The 21,421-nt window shown below is 34.9% G+C and overlaps 2 protein-coding genes across 2 annotated transcripts in view; one reads left to right on the forward strand and one right to left on the reverse strand.

Annotated features, from left to right (window-relative positions):
- Positions 1–8,221, reverse strand: part of LOC114244707 (polyamine-transporting ATPase 13A3) — a 24,557-nt gene extending 16,336 nt beyond the window's left edge. The window contains exons 1-10 of the mRNA XM_089736997.1: positions 7,959–8,221; positions 5,346–5,573; positions 5,001–5,229; positions 4,725–4,929; positions 4,391–4,604; positions 3,848–3,978; positions 3,226–3,408; positions 2,475–2,663; positions 2,185–2,397; positions 68–202 (exon numbers count right to left, since the gene is read on the reverse strand). Of these exons, the coding sequence (XP_089593123.1) occupies positions 68–202; positions 2,185–2,397; positions 2,475–2,663; positions 3,226–3,408; positions 3,848–3,978; positions 4,391–4,604; positions 4,725–4,929; positions 5,001–5,229; positions 5,346–5,573; positions 7,959–7,992 (1,761 nt within the window). The 5' untranslated portion in view covers positions 7,993–8,221. The remainder of the gene's footprint in view (positions 1–67; positions 203–2,184; positions 2,398–2,474; positions 2,664–3,225; positions 3,409–3,847; positions 3,979–4,390; positions 4,605–4,724; positions 4,930–5,000; positions 5,230–5,345; positions 5,574–7,958) is intronic.
- An 871-nt stretch (positions 8,222–9,092) lies between these two features.
- LOC114244783 (popeye domain-containing protein 3) lies at positions 9,093–19,587 on the forward strand. The gene is made up of 8 exons (XM_028176685.2): positions 9,093–9,355; positions 9,931–9,989; positions 10,068–10,152; positions 12,486–12,667; positions 13,677–13,808; positions 15,043–15,150; positions 18,610–18,907; positions 19,277–19,587. The coding sequence occupies exons 1-8, from the start codon at positions 9,229–9,231 to the stop codon at positions 19,495–19,497; spliced, it is 1,212 nt and encodes a 403-aa protein (XP_028032486.1). The 5' UTR covers positions 9,093–9,228; the 3' UTR covers positions 19,498–19,587.
- Positions 19,588–21,421: the final 1,834 nt, after the last annotated feature.

A 21,421-nucleotide genomic window follows, 5' to 3' on the forward strand; every position in this document is an offset into this window, starting at 1 on the left:
TTAGAATACTTTGGTCGTACAATTTCGATTAAACAACTTGAAGAACTACCGCTAATACTATACTCACCTCATACGGAATTTCCATTGTGTAAGGGTCATAATTGTCAAGATTCTGTGTGCTCTCCGTTGTCGATACGGGTTTAACTATCGACGGTGTTAGGTTGTCATACCGCGTGTTCTCTGGGCCGGGCTCCTCCAGTACCTGTTCAGATGATTACCAATTCAACGACAAATCTGATGAATCACTCACAAAAAGGCCTATGTAAATACGTTCAGTTAACTTATCTGATAATTAAGTTGACATGTCATTCTTATCAATGCGCGATTTTACTATTACTTGTATCAATTTGAAATCATTTTGAATATAAGATTTTTAGTTTCATATGCGTTAATTAACCTTTTTATGCTACAAAATAGAAATGGAAGGGAAGTGCTATATCTTTATTACTCGTCAGATGTAGAATTGGTATCAACTGGTTGGTCAACAGTTTCCAGGTCTATTGTCTATTGCTAGTCCTAAGCACTAAGGAAGGTGAAAGTCAGACAGGCGACCGATGTTTTAAAATCAAATATTAGTGCATTTGGGAAGAAGCTGTGATAAATAAAACCGCACCAGAATACTAAACAGTGGCCATGACTTTTTAGGGAACAGAATTTAACTAACATGATGACCGCTTACGATTATCAAAAATAATCCATTTTTTTTCCAAAATCCCTTCGTTGCTGTGTCTGTTAAGCAAGACACATACCTTAACGTGTTCGTCGCGCGGTTTTTTAAGTTCATACGGCACCCGCTTACCATGTTTCTTGCCTTGCCAATTTGACGAAAATGGACCAAGAAATGTTTTTAAGCTAACGTTGAAAGCTGCCACTAACTCAGCGGTAGATTGAACATCGTCAGTGTCTACTATCGCCTTAAATTCGTCGTTATTTTAGGGCGACCTCGAGCTTCAATTTATAGATCCAAATTTCTATGTCGGTATAACGAGTCATGCGTTCGTTTGTAGTGTTCCCTCCGTACACGTCATTAATATTGTGAGTCCTTTTTGCAGCATAGCTACCGGGCAGTTATAGTTACTGGTATTCTTATCGTGTTCATATTAATAAAAAAGATAAAAATGTAGTGAAAGCAACAAATTAATCAATAATTAAATGACTACATTTGAAAATAGAGTTCCTTAATTTTAAAATAAAATTCATTTGAATTTAGAATTTATTGCCATCAATTACGTTTCAAATGGCCAGTATCGTAAAATGGCAACTTCATCGAAAAATACCTATTATTTATCTGTTTCGTTTTTATGTTAACGTTTATTTTTTCATGCAGAACCTTTTGTCCGTTGTCTATTAAAACTTTATGTTATTATTGTTATCGTAAACGTGGCCTTGCATGTTTTAAGCATTAAACATGAAATAGATAGTTACTCAATAGCTTGACCGGTCTAACGCTAGGTTGCACAACTTATTTAAGAGTATTCAATGTAAAATACAAAAACCTTATTTCATAACACCTCAAAAGAATATTGGGTATAAACGTAGCAACGACCAAGTTGTCAAAGTTCCCCAAAAATGACTAAACGTTCTCACAAATACAATATTGCAGATATTCTTGTGGAAAATCGATCGTGTTGTATTATGATTAACGATGAACAAACCATTGAATTAATGTGGGTAGATACTAATTATTTTCGGGAATCAATTTGTTTAAAGAGTCTTACAGACGGTAAATTTCTAAGATTTCAATTGAACATACCCATCACTACAGTTTTTCTATAAGGTTTCACGAAAGGCGTGACTAAATAATGAAGACAGAAAAAGCTGAAATCTATGTTGAATATGAGGAAATTACTCATGTATTGCTTAGAAAGTTCAGCTACTTTGACGTTATAATAACCATATTCTATGCTATGGTTATACAACTAAGTTGAGAATACTATGAGATATGAACAGAATGGTGAGTAAATTGTTTTGCAATGCTATTTATGTAGGTGAATAAGCACATGGATAGTCTCATGCAAGGCGATCTTGAAGTCCACATATTTCTAAGCAGTCGACTATGGACAAATTTTGTTTGATTATATGTTAAATATATTCGCATCTGAACCGGTCGGAGTATGTAGAAATCTAATTACTTACTGATTTTAAACTGTTTTATTAATAGACAATTGCAGATTTGTTACGTACCCATCGTGTAAACTCAAACATTTTCAAATCAAGCGGATCTCCTTTAAGCTCGCCTTGGATGCTGGTCAAAGAATGGCACGAAGCCAGGGCCTGCAGTAGAGGACTCGTAGCCGGCAGCCCCGTCACATTCACCACTTGTTTCCCGAATTTCTCGCCCTCATTCGAAGGAATTACCGAATAGAAGTCTAAGCCGTCTTCAGTTAAAGTACCAGTCTGTTAAAGAAGGAATATCAAAATTATCAGAAAAAATTTAAAAAAAAAACATGTTACAGATGTTTCCTTTTAGTTACCTTATCAAAGCACATGACTTGTAATTTCCCGCAAATCACGATCCTCGGCGGTGAGACGCAGAATATTTTGTTTTTCCTTAAGCGGCGTTGGCTGTATACTACGCCGGCTGTCATGGCCGCGGGTAGTGCAGGCGGTACCACTATGGTTATAATGTCCAATGTACGGAGCATTATCGTACTGACGGAGCTCTGGAAACGGAATTAATTATTTGGGTATCGTTTTTACTTACGCTTTTATTAGCTTCAGACGTATGTGTGTTTGTAACGGAATCTTTGAAAATGATTTTGACCCCCTTCAAAACGTCGGATTAACTCGAAATTTGGTATACTTATTAAGGGCCGATGACAATTCAATATTAAAAATAATAATAAAAAAAAATTTAAATTCCACTAAAAATGGAAAATAAATAATAGTTTAAAAAAACTAACGAAATACGCTTTTATAGAAAATCCAAGTAAAAAATAAATTTTAATAAATTTGAATTAAAAATAGTATAAGAAAAAAATATGTTATTGTAAAAAAAGCGTGGGGTGCATGGACAGATATGAGTAGAAGGGTTATTTCGATAATATCCTGAAAACCACCCCACGTTTTTTTACAATAAAATCATTTTTTTCTTACACTATTTTTTATTAAAATTTATTTTTTATTTGGATTTCCTATAAAAGCGAATTTTGTTACTTTGTTAAAACTATTTTTTTTTTTTTATTGAATGTAAATCAATCAACCAACAAAGTTATCCATACTGACCCCTCGCAGAACGTATAACCAGACGGAGTAAGCCATGCCAAGCGCAGCAATGGAGAACATGAACGTTACGAATCTAACGGCGTCGTCGTAGAACTGGAAATTGACCTCTTTTGGATACAGTATGCTCTTTATAAGCTCTCCTTTAGCTGTGTAAAATCCGGTCCTTACGACTTTAGCTAAAACCTAAAAAGGATTTTTTTTTATGTTGTTACTTCAAATACTAATAAACGATGGATTGCCAAGTTTGCTCAGGTCGGTAGCACACTCTATATCCGATGCGCTTCATATTAAAAACAATATGGCTTTTAATGATATGATCTATATAGTCCGATAGTCTTAGCAACATCCAATACATATACCAGTCTTCGAGACTTCTTTCGGACGTGGTTAATGCTTATGCGAAAATCGGTAGTGACTTTTATACGACGAGCGAATGAATAGAAATGTAGAATAATAAAATTTAATGTAATTTGGTTATTGGGTAGAATAAACTAAGCTAAACCAGATAAATTTAGAATTCTGTTACAATATTCTAAAATGTACTGTGTAGTGTCTTTATCTCTATTCTTCTCAATATATAGATTATCATAATATATTTGATAATTCCGCGCAAAATACTGACCTGGTTATTACCATAAAATCTGGTTTGTATCACATGAGTGCCAGCATAGAGTGTATGTCGTTTATGAACTTCTGTAGAATACACTTCAGATGACAAACACGGAGGGCCTTTCATAACTGGTACACTTTCACCTAAACAAAACAAATATGTACAGCTGAAGAGTCAATGTTTAAAATGGTTTATATGGACAGACAAGCTCACGCCCCTTTTGATCCTAGTTGGTTTACAGAGCCCATGGACATCATCACGTGATGTCGTTCAAGGTGGGCTCTTGAGATCGAAAACCCTCAGGGACTTAATTTTTTTTAGATTATTCACAGACCGACTATTATCATGATCCCCTATTTGTATGTAAATAAGAAATATAGCTGAGGATCCTATTTATGTATGAAAATTTTATTTCTGTTTGATGTAAGACAATCATAGGTGTTGTAAATTATGATGAAAAATAGATAAGTACAATACAATTTATAGAAAAGTTATTTGAACTTCATATTAGTTAAAGGTTAATAACAATTTAAAATTAAGAAAAAAATTATTAACCTGTTAGCATACTCTCGTTAACAATACAAGAACCCGTCAGAATCACCGCATCACAAGGCATTACACATCCATCAGATGGTATCACTAATACATCTCCAGGGACCAGCCTGCTAGCATTCACCACGCATTCTTCACGTCCAGAACGCGTTGGTCTCAGAACCGTTACAGTAAAAGCACTAGTACCACCAGCCATTTTGTGAATTTTGATACTCATCTGTGAAATTAAATAGACAATCAGAGCGCGCAAAGCATATAAAACAAATACATTTATTTTGAAAATTCAGTTTTATTTATGGTCATCTTTTTCAGAGGTATATTGTATTACTTGAATTACCTGTTTTGTTTGACACAGTGCTGTTACACATGACGCAGTCGACAAAATGAACACACAAGTAGCATATTGATAGTACTCATCCAATGACCAAAGAACAATGGAGAAAACTTGGAACAAATAGAATGGATTAAAGACTTCATTGATGAAGATGGTCCAGTAATTCATTACTTTTACCTCCACACTATTACCACCATAAAGTTTCAGCCTAAAACATAAAAAATGTAAATAAAAAAATACGACTAAGAAATAAATTTAGTATCAATTTCGAATACATACAATTCATTTTGTTGTCTCTTGTTGAGTCCTGTTAGATTTTCCATCAACATACATATGGTTAGTTTTTCGTTGAGAGCAAGAACATTAACAAAGGCACCTTGATCACTCAACCAAATGTAACGATTATGCTGGTAAATAAAATATCTCAATTTATTTTCTCTATGATTCGATAGATTGAGATCCATTTCATCTATTTGTGCTAAATAAAATAATCCATCTGAATCTGTCACTGTAACAGAATATTAAGCATATATTATTTAGGTTATATAGCATTATATAGGATATAATAGCAATAATTATTAAGGTTAAATGGGTGAAAGCTGTTTTATTACAAAAAAGGCATACCGCAAATCTTTTCTGCTGATTTTAAACTGCATTTCACATATTTGAATCGATTGTACTTTGGGTAGTACAGCAATGCAATGTATGGGACTCCACATAATACTGTACATATAGAGTGGAAAACGAGGGCATGTATCTTCGAATATTTGTAGCCATATATTTTTAAAATTTGTTCTTCTCCGGGAATTTCCAGGGTCTGCCAAAACGCTTCACCGATGACTTCATATTCATCTAAAATCATAATAAAAATTTAACAACTAAACTATCTGACATCATGTTTACAGAAGTTACAGACATTACTAGGTGGATAAGTGGTAAGTGTCAGAAAGCTACTGAGAATTAATTAAGTGTTAAGATTGATTGAGGCTAGGATTAAGGATAAGTGTTAGGATTGATACTCAATTTCAATTTATTTATATGTGATAGCGTTTAGTGTGGTATGGATATGTGATGCGTAGATGCATGTGACTAGGAGATGTATGGAAATGGTAGTAGTGTAAGGTGGAGGGGAAAAGGCTGACCGAAGAAAACATGGATGGAGTGTGTGAATGAGAAAGAGAGAAAAGTGAGAGTGTTGAGATTGATAGAAGAGAATGGAGTAGTAAAATTCGTTATGCCAACCCCACCTAGTGAGATAAGGTGGAGAAAAAGAATATATATATATATATATGTGTGTAAGTATATCTTCTTATCTTACATCTTATAGCTCGGGGGATCCTAATCATCATGACTTTAAGCAGGACCTTAGCTTTGGTCAAATACCTTTGACATTTCAAGATACTACAACTTTCTTTGTAAATGCCAACCTAATAGTTCTTCTTTCACATCAACCTGTCAGAGAACACATATGGCACTAGCTTTCTGTTGATATCCCAACAGCTGTAGCAATTGAAACTTCAATCTTATATCTTAAAATCTACAACAGTATTATCATTGAGATGTCTATGGACTCTGTTAGGCCTATGCATAGGCAGAACAATATTCCAGTTTGTGCTTCTTTTCTGAAGAAAAAATTGTAATATTTTTAGTCAGATCTTTGTGCGTCACAACAATGCTGAGTTCACAGTCCGTCAGCCCTATTATTAAGAATAATAATAATCCAATGCTATTCGCATTGCATTATTATGCAACTGCATGCAACTGTTATGATCACAATAAATACTAATTTAGCTAAAAAGATACAAGATTTTTAAGTATTATAGTTTATTGTTCAATTTTATGGTCACCTTAACAGACATCGTAAACTAAAATTATTGTCATTGTGGGTCAATGGAATTGAGTCATCAATTGCAGCAATCTTCATTGAAATTTCAACAGTTCAATTGAAATTCATGTTTTCAATTTAACTAATTATTGATATAAAATAGGACAGATTAGAATAGCTACGTTGACCATTGCTTAATATTGATGAATGTGATTGTAAAAATGACAAAACTAATATTATATCTTATGTATTTTGACAGTAACTTAATATACCCAGATATGCATTATTATCAACATATTAACTTGTACATAAGCTAGGCAGACTATTTCTCTGAAACTTGGAAATTGTGGATGTGCATAGACCCAAATCCCCACTCTGGCCCAGTACATAGATGAGTGCATTATTTTTAACTGAGTATAATGAGTAATTAAGGTATTAAAACAAACAATAATAATAACATATAAGAATGGCAAACAAAGTACAGGATGCCCTCAGGCTCTGTGGAGTGATGATCTGTGCAGGATGGCAGGCAGGAGCTGGTTGAGAGAAGCCAAGGATCATTCTCAGCAGCAAGCAATTGGGGAGGCCTATGTCCAGCAGTGGACTGCTATAGGCTGATGATGATGATGATGATAATGATGATGATGGTGATGATGAAGGTATTAAAATAGGTATATTGTTGCAAAGTTTAACATATCTTTGACTAGATATGTAAAAAGACTAGTAAATATTATACTATAACTAGAAAATATTAAATTTTATATATATTTTTAACATAGGTGTTTAAAACATTTTTGCACCATTAAAAACAATAATTATGAAATCACAATTCATAACTGACAAAACAAGTATTAATCTGGTATACTGATTTGCCCAATAAATATAGCACCAAGTTTTTGAAAGAATTTTCTAAATTAATTGGGATTTTTTTTTTCTTGAATAGCATTTCTCACCTCACTCATTTACTCAGAACTGTTGAAATTCTTACAAATTATGATCTTATGACATGGAGTAAAATTATCTTTAATAAATATAAATGCAGCTAAGAATATTAAGTAAAGTCCAAATTATGTACATCATAAAATATCTGATAAATTTCTATAATTGATTTAAGCGAATATTATTATTATACATATTCCACTGTTTTTAATGTTATCTTAATATATTATGTTTGATAAAATATAAAAATGGCAGAACAATTGAACAATCATATGCATTAAAGTACCTAATCATTCACAAATATGTGGACTTGAAACTGAGCTGCCTTGAAGTGCTGGAGTAAGTGGTTAACTTTGATAAAGAACAAATGCTATATTTTGAGATAGTAATAAATACGTTTTCTAATTGTGACCACAACTTTTTAGAATAAGACAAGCATAATTATTTATACAAGTGTATTACATAGTACGTACCATTGGCGAGAGGATCATTTTTGAAAAAAGGCATTCCCAGTTACGAGTTATAAATTTTGTAACCAGAAAATGTTCTATTTATTATTGAAAATATGTTTAAGGTACTCTGTTACCGCATATTCATTTATTTAATCAGAACGAATTATCACGAAATTATAGAAAAATGTACTACTGCTCAGCACCCAGTACCTATTCACATTTATCAGCACACTCGCAGTGACGCACACACACGACCGCGATGTGATAGTATGACAAATGCAAATGTCAATGTCAAAAAAAATATGCTATTTTTAAGTGATGCAGCATCGTCTGGTATTATATCAAACGAAGAGAACACCCCCTTGATACTAGTATTTTTTGGTATTATAAAATTTTTAACGTAAAACTGTGAACTGCTAATAAAAGTCACGGCACAGTTAAAAGTAAGGTCAACTTGTTGAATTTTTATTAAGTCTTCCCTCGATTCTAAATTTCAATTGTAATAATTGAAAACTAGAATCTAGAATGAACTAAACTGGAATAAACAAGAACATATAAATATTACAAAGTCATCTTTGAATATTCTTAAAAAATCTATCATAAGACACAAAAAAAATGTGGTCCTTCATCAAAATATAATGTAGTTAAATAATTAAAACTACTTTTACGGCCATGGACGACTAATCTAATTACCGTTAAAAATTCACAAAACATAATTTTGTCGTCCGTATCCACAAAAACAGTAAATGTATTTGAACACTCTGGAAAAAAAAGAGATTGCATCGTAAAAGTAATTTTTAATTATGTTTCTATAACTAACGAAAACCGAAGAAAATACTAGCTGATTTAATTTCACTCATTAATCATCTTTGTCTGATTAGTATTGCATGTAAATAGATACTTAATGACCGTCGATTTGTGAGGTTCAATTTTTATTATCGACGCAAAATAAGTATGGTTTTGACATTTAACGACATAATTTTTCTAAGATTATAATCAACTTAGCGGGTCTTGCTTTAAACAACATCTCATCTCAAATTCGCATAACTTACTTCAAAAACTGATATATTAGTCAACAAACTGATGCGTAATTCTACACAATTCCGATAGATGGCAATATATTCAACTTTAAGAATAAGCTTGCCTGATATTGATTTGGTTCCTAGTGATAAAAATAATGAAATTTAAACAGCTGTTGTACAGTGTAGTTATTTAGCCTGTATTGTTATACATTGCACAAAAATAAAAGAAAGCGGAAAAACTTAACCTTAGCGTTCCTATTTCAAGAAACATGTCTCACGGTGGTTTCACAGGGAGAAAAAGTGACTTTCTAGAAATAGGAGAATTGAATTTTTCTTGGCCGGTAGAAAATGGTAGCTATCACGACTTTGGTTCGGTTAACTACACTATGCCATCAGGTAAATACTAACAAAAAAATTATTATCTTTGATACGTGTGAATTTGAATAAGCGGTAGACGACTTTTATTGCATAGGTATGTAGATGCGTAAATGAGTTCACCGTTCTCCTAATGTTTGAAAAAGGGTGAAGAAGAATGAGAGTACAGAAGAACCCGGATCAACTTTTTACCTTTTCGTGCTATTATTCAGTAAATTTACATCCTAGTACCATCCACCCCTACTATTGTATCAATACACGTCCAGACAACAACGTAATGGTCAACTGATGCTTCTCTTCTAAGATGGAGTTTCATCTGGCTTGAACCCTTTATTCATATAATCTAATATATCAGTAAAACATCATAAATAATACCCCGTTCTACTTCGAGATATATAATATATCGAGGTGAATGGAGACTGGACTGGAGAATGGTATAGAATCCCTTTATATGGCAAATATAATTACTTACAAGACGACAGTTCTAACACAGATACTGGGAAAAATAGTAGTGTGTAGACGAAAAGATCAATGTCGCGTACGCGTATTTTCAAATTAATCGGTACTCATCATGTTGAATCCTATTAAAATTATAGGACCATGGTACTGGCCGTGGTGTCCGTTATGGAGGATTCCACAACACCCATTATTTCAGGTAAGTTGTAAGTAAAAGCTTGTTGATTTTCAGATCTTTTAAAATTGTTCCAAAATCAAATGTCTTTTTTGTGTACAGCTTTCCAATTTGCTGTTTGTAGCATCTTACTGTGCACCGAGTACAAAAAAAGGTCAATTATGGATGCACACAATTCTTATATTTGGTAAGTTAATACGTTTTACGCATAATTTTAATTTGAAATACAGTATAGGCTACAAATACTGCTTACATCACATGCGCCATAGATAATTTATTACATTACCACATTCTTTAGAATAATAATTATAAATGTTTCCATTTCCTTAAAGCGGCACGACACGAGAACCCTCTCATCGTGGCCGCCGGAAACTACATAGCCGATCCTGCCAAAACGCGTCACCTCGGATCCTCCCGATCCACTAACGGTGCTTTTAGGTACACCAAGCACCAGTCATCGTTCTCGTCGGACCCATCGCTTGCGACGAATGGCTCGGCGTGTAAATTAACCCACAGACACAGCTCACTGAGTTTCTCGCCGGATCTTCTTAGTGGGTCGCGGTTCCGATCCGGTGGTAGATTCTGCGAAGCATGGCTCTTGCTAAGGTTCATGTTAGCAACGACGTCAGGTTTGAGCCCCGTGAGCTCATCTACTAATTCGATGAATCTAGAATAACCCCTCGAGGTTAATAGAATAGGTAGGAAAAGAAAAAAACAGATAAATTTCAACTGTCAATTTGTTAACCAATATCATAACACTTTTCCCGCCCTTTTCTTATAATGTTACCTATTTATTTTTGCTAATGTTCGTCATTTTGATCGTTATTATTTGTTTTATATTATAAAATTCTGTTGGTATGTTTTATTTGAGACTAGGTTTATCTTGCGCTTCCACTTTATTAGTTGGCTAAATTAAAAACAGCACGAAGTTTCATCTGTAATTTGTTAAAAACTGAAAACAGTAGTAGTAAACTCTAGTTCTCTCTAACATCTAGATATATTCATTAAAAAGACTCATGCTATGAATCAAAGCCGAATTCCCTGGTACAGGGTTATTGTCAGAATTAATAAATCAATGAGACTATCATTAATCACGTTCTTCTTCTCCTTCGTCGCTTCCTCATTACTGAAGATCGTGATCACCTTGGTCTAGTTTTTGCACCAGCTTTCCCAAAGTTGCCTGCATTCGGCCTGCTTAATGGCGCCTGGGACGCTGGTGTTTGTGGCCTCCTTGACAATGTCCGTCCACCTGGTTGGCAATATTCCTCGACTTCTCTTTCCTACCACGTGACCTACAACTATTAGTTTTTTTAATGTGTCAATTCTCTCGGAGCTAAACGTCAAGACCCGTCTCTACGATCTGTATGCAGCGCCTCCTCAAGTACTTCGGTCACGTGGCCCGACGAAATCCTGACAACTTAGAAAAACTAATCACGTTAGATTGAGTTTAAATAAATTGAATGAAAGATATTAAATCGTAATGAGATATAATTGCCAGTTTTAAAATATTCGTAACAGAAAATCAACAAAATATTATGTTGGCGTGGTGCTCGAACCACCAATTATATTATGTATAAAATATAAAACATAGACAATACAGACCAATTTAAAATTAAAATAAATATTAAAATAGAATAGAAAGCCCTTGATTTGTGTTCTGTTTTCAAATAGCAAAAAAATGAATTCTTATTATTTCATTCCGATCCCCAGTCCTACATCGTACACATTTCGGTCTATTGTGAAACAACATAATGAAATGAGTTTCCTAAATCATAATAAACCAAAAAAGAACAGACTTGTCTTTATTTACATATTAATATGGTTTCACCAACTTCAAGATGACTCCTGAAAACTGATTAACCTGAAAATGTTCTCAAATGCAATAATTTTATTACTTTGCCCTAATATGACCAGAATAACCTGAATAAAAAATGTTTATTATTAATTACATATTAGTTCTGTTTGCTATTAAGTTGCGAGTAAATTACATACGTCCCCGTATTGTAAGCTTGCTCCAATTGTTCAAAAACTCACAGAGAGTCGTCTTAAGTGGTACGAACACGTGATGTGGAGGGACTGTGACTACGTCGTTCACCTGGCACTACTAGAAAAAAGGCGTAGAATAGAGCGGCCCCCGGGTACATGTTGAACAAATACGACTCGAACACTTAAAGAGGCCAAGGTCTAACGACAGTACGATAACTCAAGATAGAAAATACCTGGTGGTGTAAAATCGACCCCAACCCTCTTTAAAAGAAGAAGTTTACTATTAAGCGTGTTTTTTTTAACACTACTGCTTTTTACTATTTAAACCTTTTTTATCTGCTTTTTACATGCTTTAAAATACATACATAATTTGACCATTTCATTTGGTCCGGTGATTATTGTTAGCCTAATTGCTGCTACCTGCACCTATAGTTCGTTTCCAGTCTGTATCTTAAAAATATTTGGTATTCAGGTTTCCATGTGTTTCCGATCGTCGAATGATTTCTTTAAATGATTAGGTTTTTTCCCGTTTAGCTTTCATGCTGTATTCGATTTGGGCATGGCACGTGATATGCTCTCCAGATGCGTTCTCGTGGAACTTTGGATTCGTGTTCCTTAATTTAGCTCAGGTCGTGTATCTGGTTTATGAAATGAGACCCGTCAAATTTGATCCGGAACTCGAAGAAGTATTCCACACGTTATTCGAACCGTTTAAGGTAAGCGAACGAGATAGTCCAAAATTACGTAGGTCGTGTTTTGAATTACGAATGTTTCAAAGTCTTTGTAAGTCTAGATCGATGTTGCTTTCCCATTATCATTAAAAATATTGATCCGACAAGTCCGTTGTGAGCCCGCACGGGTAAGTACCTACCATCACCCAGCGTATTTCTGCCGTGAAGCAGCAATGCGTTTCGGTTTGAAGGGTGGGGCAGCCGTTGTAACTATACTTGAGACCTTAGAACTTATATCTCAAGGTGGGTGGCGCATTTACGTTGTAGATGTCTATGGGCTCAAGTAACCACGTAACATCAGGTGGGCTGTGAGCTCGTCCACCTATCTAAGCAAAAAAAAAAGTCACTTTAGAGTCATAGATAGGCCTTAAGAGTTTTAAAAGTCTTCAAATGAAAACTTATTTGATGATTGGAAACTACCCAGAGCCGTTGCTGTTTTTCAATATGATTTTCGTAACTATATTATGTCCAAAGTAATAATTAACGTAGAGTAGGTAAACGGAAAGTCAAATACATTTAAATTGATTAAGCACGTAGTTATGTGAGTACTTTAATATTACCGACTGCAAACTGGGGTGTGTCGATCGTAAAACAAGTGAATTCCCTTTAACCAATTCCGTAAACGACGAAGTAATTCGAAATGCATTTATTTTACGACCTTATTTAAAATATATATTATATATTATCCAATTGAAAACCGTAAAATGTTTGCAACAATTTGGTGTATATTTTAGAAAACGTGTCATATAAAGTCAAGAACAGTACACGGACTCTAAGGAGTTCCACTATATGTCTCAGTGTGAACAACGGATTTCATATTGATGTCCACGAGCTCTAGTGGTTCATTGTGATTTTGCCCCAAAAAATATTAGTCCTAAGCTTTTATATTTAAAGGAAGTATCGTCTAGACCCTGTGTAAACCAAAAACTAATTTATTAATTTTTATCATGCAAATTAATGTTTTGATAATTTCAATAATATTCATTTCGTCAAGGTTTCAAGGTTACAATTCAAGAGGATGGTGTCGCCGGATTTTGCTCATATTATGTCCTTGCACGCCGGCGAAGCGTACGCGATGCAAAACTTGACAAAAACCGATAGACTTGGACTATTACTTTCAGGGAAGGTAAGATTAGCGATTGAGAAGATTGGTCGTTTCTAAGGGAATTGAGGCTGGTAGGTTTTAAAATGATAACTGAGAAACAGCTATAACTGGACAGTAAATATATCGAATCGTATTTTAAAAAGAAATAATTGACTCGATTCGGCTTTAGGTCTGTTACATTTCTGTAGACTAGCGGTTTAAAATTAACGCGTCCGTCACGATACAAGATCATATCGATCCATGCAGTAGTGAGTTTTCTTATTTTCACTCATAACTAAACGTAAAAACCCATTTAGGGTACACACGAAAGTGCTTTCCAGTAAAGATAGCGATGGATTTAAAACAGTTTTTCCTCGTGTTCACGTACAGATGCCCTCAATGAAGATACGCGATCACGTACCTAAATGGTGTAGACGTGACTTCGAACGACACCTATTCGTAATTTTATGGAAGCGTTTCGCTTAGACTTCATGATCATGAATACGTTTATGATACCGAGAGAAAAACTCAAAGAGTATATTTTAAATACATTCTAGGGTTAGTGTTGTAAAAAGAACAAAAATATCAGCGAATTACCTACCTAAAAAAAGTATATTGTTTCATTATAAATTGACGAGTTAAATCGTAAATGCATCCGTTTGTTGGTAGATAAGAATCATTGATCCAATGAAGGGGATGCAAGCTGTTCCAAAATATCGATATTTTTGTATCGATAAATTATTAGTTGAAAAATAAAAATAAAAATACGCATAATAACATGATGATGATCCCAACGAAGTAAAGTATTACAATTCACATTTTCGAGAATCTTAGACAAGATAAAAAATCTCTATAGGTAGTCTACCAAGAAGTTTTATATAGATTATTAAAATTAGAATTATGTTATTATAAAAATTTCTATTATATTTACTTTTAAAAATTAATAATAACGTTCCTTGATTCTAGCTTGTTTTATTATAGGTAGAAACAATACGAAGAATAGAACCTACTTTTAACCACGTACGATTGGCTACATCTAGTTGTAGCCAGCATAAAAAAGACTATACCTAGTTTTAATCAAATGAGATCGGCTACACCTAATATTAGCCGTGAACAAATCTGTTACGCCTAGGTTTAAACGCCGAAGTGCGGCTACACCTAAATTTAGTCGCACTTCGGTTATAAGCCGAACATATAATTTTTTTGTAATAAAATTCATTGTATCTACGAATCAATTGGCGTGAAAAAATCGATGGCCTGTTAAATTATTTTCTAGGTAAATGTAATGAGTGGACATCAATTCCTCCATCCGATTTTGCCGTGCGAGTTCCTAGACTCGCCAGAATTCGAGTCGAGTCGAGCCACTATCGATGAAAAATTCAAGGTGAGTTCCGTTTAGATATGAGTTGTTCAAGTTTTCATTGGTCTATATGTTAGTTAATTAATATTTTCATTTTTTTTTATTGTATTTACGAAGCAAATCTTAGTTTGGTAATTAAAATAAAATGTATACCTACATTTAAAAAAAAAAGTTGCTTTTGGGTTTTAATTGAGTTTTAAAGGAGTGCGATATAATCGAGCGATGAAATAATAAGATTCTGAAAAAGTGCAAAAAACAATGAGGGCTATTGAAAGGACCCATTTAAAAAAATTTAAGATTTATACCTTTACACATACATCGACTCCAATCTGAGATTTTTCTAGTTTTTTTTTTTTATTGCTTAGATGTGTGAACGATCTCACAGCCCACCTGGTCTTATGTGGTTACCGGAGCCCATATACATCTACAACGTATATGTGCCACTCAACTTGAGAAATAAGTTCTAAGGTCTCAGTATAGTTACAACGGCTACCCCACCCTTCAGACGGACTCACAAGAGATCATACCACCAGTAATTACGCAAATTATAATTTTGCGGGTTTGATTTTTATTACACGATGTTATTCCTTCACCGTGGAAGTAAACCGTGAACATTTGTTAAGTATGTATTTTATTAGAAAAATTTGTACCCGCCTGCGGGATTCGAACACCAGTGCATGGCGAGATACGAATGCACCGGACGTCTTATCCTTTAGACCACGACGACTTCTAGTGCTCAGGGTACCGGAAACACACGTACGAGATGACCGATACGGATCGAATAATCTTTCTTATTACAATGCAAAGGCTGCGATACACTTATCAGTACAAAAGCGATTAAAAAAAAGTAGCTTTTAACTTAATTTATGGTTCTGATTTCAGTATAAATGGCTGAGGTTGAAGCACAAAGGTGGGTTAATTCCATTACAACGTTGTTCAATACCATAATAATTATAACAGGTTTTGTATTTTTGTAAACAGTCTCTTTATTCTTGGAGGTAGGTTATCTGGTATCGACCCAGTATGCGAAACCCCTGGCCTATTTAAACAAATGTTAGACGAGGGTGTAAAGGTTGAGCTAATATCAATATGTCAGGTGGATAAAGTTTCAAACACCCCCAAGTTTGTTTACGAACAATAAAAAGGTATCAAGGAACTATCGTTTCTCTTCTCGATATCAGAAGAGTTTGTTACTTAATTAAATGTAAATAATACACATATTATCTATATTTTAATTTACCTCGTTTTTTGTTTGTTTGTTTAAACGCTTCGTTAAAGGCTAAACTTTTGCTGACCTTTTTTGAGCTTTTAAAACTTATAATTGGCACGCAAAACAAAGTTATTCTCGGAATACTCATAATGTTTTTACCAAATTCATCGTTTTCAAATTCACTCAAAGAATCGTAACGGGGTCGATTATTAATTCGACCCAACATTTACTCTAAGATTTCCAAAATAAAACCCTTAATTAATTGATACTCAATAACCGAATGCTATTTAATTTATATGAATAGAATCTATCAATTTCTCAAATTTAGTAAATTCAATAGTATATTTCATTTGAATTACTAAAAACTAAAAGCTAGTTATTTTTTTATGTCTGTTCAACAACGAAAATCATTTTCACGAGTTTTATCGCACACGTAAAACTGTTTTAATGATTTGCCGTATAAAATTGACTACTTTAACTATTGTAGCGGTTATCCAATTCCGCCGACAAGTACCAATATCTCTAATGAAATACATCTGAACTTAAATGATGTTCACGCATACACAATAATGGTATAACATCGTGCAATGAAAATAAAAACCGCAAAAATATAATTTTTATAACTAATATGAGCCGAGACGGTGTTCGCGTTGTGATATATATGGGCTCCGGGAACCAATTAACATCGGTTGGTCTGTGAGCGCGTTCACCCGTATATGTAATAAAACTTAAAGGAACATCGCCCTTACGCACTAGATATTCTGAATTCCACCGCACACTTTGAGGAGGAACTCTCTTTTGCGTGGAACAAGGGCTACCCAATAACATTAATCAACTTAGGTTCAGCCACACGGGAAAGATGCGCGCTCTTGAACTTCGCCGGAAATATTTGTGGGCTATCGTTAATCTTAATATATATAATTCTTGTGTCCGTGCGTGTGTTAGTGAACTCCTTCTAAAGGGTTGGACCGATTTTGATAAAAAAATGCGCCTGTGAATTCCAGAATGGCTCAGATTCACAATTCGGTATTATAATAACAATTTCTTCAAAACGGTTCACATTAACTTATTCAAAAAAGTTTGTAAACGTCTGTCGTTTGTACTATTTAAATAAATTAATATCTCAATACTTTGACATATAAATCCCACAGTACTGAAACTCAAATCGATATAATTGCAAGAACGATGCAATAAATTTAACTACCGAACTAAAATTGAAGTGCCCATAACATTGTATCCGCGAAAAGAAATAATTTCAAGTCTTGTTCCGCCCGTTTTCGCAAGGAGGTTTAGACTTCATCGATATTTAACCCAGTTTCTTCCATTTATAGCTACTTTAACTGCTACACAGCCATGTTAGACAACAATTAGGTCAACGGAATGGGGTTGGTAATGCCAAAGAGCTTTGTGATGAACGGCTTCGAAAAACTCAATGTAATTTACTTGAATGCAAAAATTTGCGTTTTTAAATCAGATATTAATTTGTCGCGACATTTGTTCGTATTACTTTTGTTCCTAATTTCGAATTTTCACAACGAATTCAGAATTGAATTACTTTAAAGTGGGAGGATTAGAACATATTGTGAGTGCGGGCTTAGTATTATTAATTCAGATCTGATGGCAGGACAGCCATGTAACAACATACTTGGAACTTCGCCCCAGGCGGCTATTATTTTGTGATGTCTACGGACTACAGTAGTAAACACCAGTTGGGACGTAAATTATTTCTTCAATCTAGTGCAATAAAAAATAATTAAATATTAACTGTTTGAGAATTAATTAGAAAACACAAGTATGAGAACCAAATGTTCTGCTACCGCTTCCCGGACTTCCCTCTGTGGTCCGCGGTTATAACATTAGAAGTAGATAAACTGTATAGCCGTAAGGCGTTATGATTAACTCACTCGCCTATATACGTAGCGCCGTCGGTCTATTCCGGGCGCAAACCACACGGATTGGATTATTTAATTGTCAACAACATATATTAATGTAAATAGTAACTGGTGGTAGGACCTTTTGTGAGTCCGCACGGGTAGGTACCACCGCCCTGCTTATTTCTGCCGTGAAGCAGTAATGCGTTTCGGTTTGAAGGGTGGGGCAGCCGTTGAAACTATACTGAGATCTTAGAATTCATATCTCGAGGTGGGTGACGGCATTTACGTTGTAGATGTCTATGGGCTCCAGTAACCACTTAACACCAGGTGGGCTGTGAGCTCGTCCACCAATGTAAGCAATAAAGAAAATAAAAATAAAGGCTTTCATTTGTTCTCCAGGTATCTATAGTAGCGGCTTCATCCTGCCGCTACGTGTACTGGCAAAGGAGTTCTCTTGAATATCTATTTGTGAAAGAGCCGTACTTAGCCTGCGTTGTTACCACGCTCATAGCACGGGACATCACCACGAAACTGTATGCTATGAACAATAAGATTGTGACGGAAAGAGGATCACACCTAGACATTAGGCTGCCGAGCATCTCTCACGCTTTGGCCCGAAGTCCGAGGAAACTGCGTTCTGTCAGCAACCCGCCGCCACCGACTACTGTACAGCCCGTTCCGCCAGAGAAAAGACCAAGTAAACTTAAATAATCATACATGTTACAGAAAAACACGAGTACTTGCCAAAATAAAAAATGCCTAATATTTAATGTTTACCACAAGAAATAAAAACATTTTTTTTTATTGCTTAGATGGGTGGACGAGCTCACAGCTCACCTGGTGTTAAGTGGTTACTGGAGCCCATAGGGGCACATCTACAACGTAAATGCGCCACCCACCTTGCGATATAAGTTCTAAGGTCTCAGTATAGTTACAACGACTGCCCCACCCTTCAAACCGAAACGCATTACTGCTTCACGGCAGAAATAGGCAGGGTGGTGATACCTACACGCGCGGACTCACGAGAGGTCCTACCAGCAGTAAAATATTTATTCTCGTCAACCAGGTTGCTGGACCCGGGAGGTCGAGGCTCCAGAAACCTTGAAACGAAACTGCGTTCAAGGAATAACGTATACCGATGGTGATGAAGAGCTGATGCCGCTTGCTGCGCATGAAGCGAAGGTGGCTTCTTTAGACGACCTGTCTGTAGCGGACAGCTGCCCCGATACCTCGTCTAAGTACCATAGCTGCGAAGCTGTTGAAACAGATGATGAATTAAGACATTAAGCTTATCGCGATGCTTTATAATTTTCAAATAAAGAATAAAGGTTTTGTTTTATTCCAAACGAGGCTTGCAAAATAAATAGCATAAATACATTGTTGATTTTTATTTCAATTAAGTTCAATTAATTAATTAACCTTATTTACTTAAAACAACTCAAATATTATATGACGTAAGCGGACATCGTTAGTTATAAGTGAAAATAATTACGCGGATACATAATTTATAAAATTTTCCACAAAACAACACAAAAGTGTGTGTGTTTCTGGAAAACTTCAAACCTAATGTTGGTCAGCAACGAACATTGATAAATTACATTGAAAAATTTAAAAAAATTAACTAAACTGCGATACCAAATTTGCTTTAGTTTTATATTTTTATACATATAGATGATTTGCAAATCATTTTCTGTATCTAATGTCTCTCTAATCTCAAAGTCGTCAAGAAAGATAAAATAGTTAATTTATAAAAAAATTAAGGCAAATAAGTAAGTAACTAGATAAAAGCAGAAAACAAAAGTCGTCGCGGCCTAAAGGATAAGACATCCGGTGCATTCGTATCTAGTGATGCACCGGTGTTCGACTCCCGCAGACGGGTACCAATTTTTCTAATGAAATAAGTACTAAGCAAATGTTGACGATTGACTTCCACGGTAAAGGAATGTAGGTGGCGGCGTTTACGTTGTAGACGTCTATGGGCTCCGGTAACCACTTAACACCAGGTGGGCTGTGAGCTCGTACACACATGTGTGCAAAAAAAAAACATGCATCAAAATGCCAAAAATGCATAAAAACAACACACATCTTAAGTATGTTTCTCAGCAGAGCACTTTTCATACATTGCTCATGATTACGGCTATTCACAATAATATATACGACTTTAATTCGGCACGACGCTTGTGCCAGCCAATTACTAGAAGGCCCACAATACTTCAACTTACTTTAATGTCTTTTTCAAACACTGTCGAATTAAAGTATTTTGGCGAGCAGTCGTCACAAAAGTGCCAGGAAACCTGCACCTATGCATTCTGGCATGCCAAAAGTTTCAGAACACAGATGTTTGTTTACCTTATGAGCAAATTAAAACGATTCGACTTCACTGAAACTAAACCAGGCTTTCTCTTGGCTTAACATTTTATTGGCTACTACATGTCGTCTAATCCTGAACACAGGCTTTAGCCGAATACAACCTCTACTTTTATGACTAAAATAGGTTCACTAAAAGTACGATGTAATATAAAAACTAAATCGGCTCTATACGTACTCTGACCGTGACCTGATATATTTATTTTGTCAGGGCAAGCTTGGAAATATAAGTAGAATCGACGAAAGTCAACAGAAGTTAAGGACTATGTACAAACAAAAACAAAAAAGTAAAATGTTATATACTATTAGTGAGCCCTGCAGGCTTTGCCTTGTTAACCAACTTAAAAAAAGGAGGAGGTTCTCAATTCGACTGTATTTTTTTTATGTTTGTTACCTCATAACTTTTGACTGGGTGAATCGATTTTGATAAAAAAAATTTATTAGAAAGCTGACGCTTCTTGTGTGATCCCATTTCAATTTAGTTCAGTTCTGATGATTGTCTTAAATTTGCATTAAGTGCGTGCGCGACAAATAGATGAATAAATCAATAACTCAATATCACGCCAACCGATTTCGATGATTATTGTTTTTAGTGTATATTAAGTTGTCTCGGAATATCTCTTTTTTTTCTATTTGAAGTCGGTTTTTGTTAATGCAAGTCTATTTACAATTATGTGTGTTTACGCTATCTGCAATGGATAATTAGCATTGATGTTTTTGAACGTAACTGAGAGCGCATCGATGTAGTCCCGCCCCTTTCCCCTCCTATATCAATGACACTTTTAAATTGAATTTTGAATCGTGCGCATCAAAAATTGTGCGATCGCGAAAAAGTGGTGAATAT

The sequence above is a fragment of the Bombyx mandarina genome, chromosome 22 (genome assembly GCF_030267445.1).
Source record: "Bombyx mandarina strain Sakado chromosome 22, ASM3026744v2".
Classification (NCBI taxonomy): domain Eukaryota; kingdom Metazoa; phylum Arthropoda; class Insecta; order Lepidoptera; family Bombycidae; genus Bombyx; species Bombyx mandarina.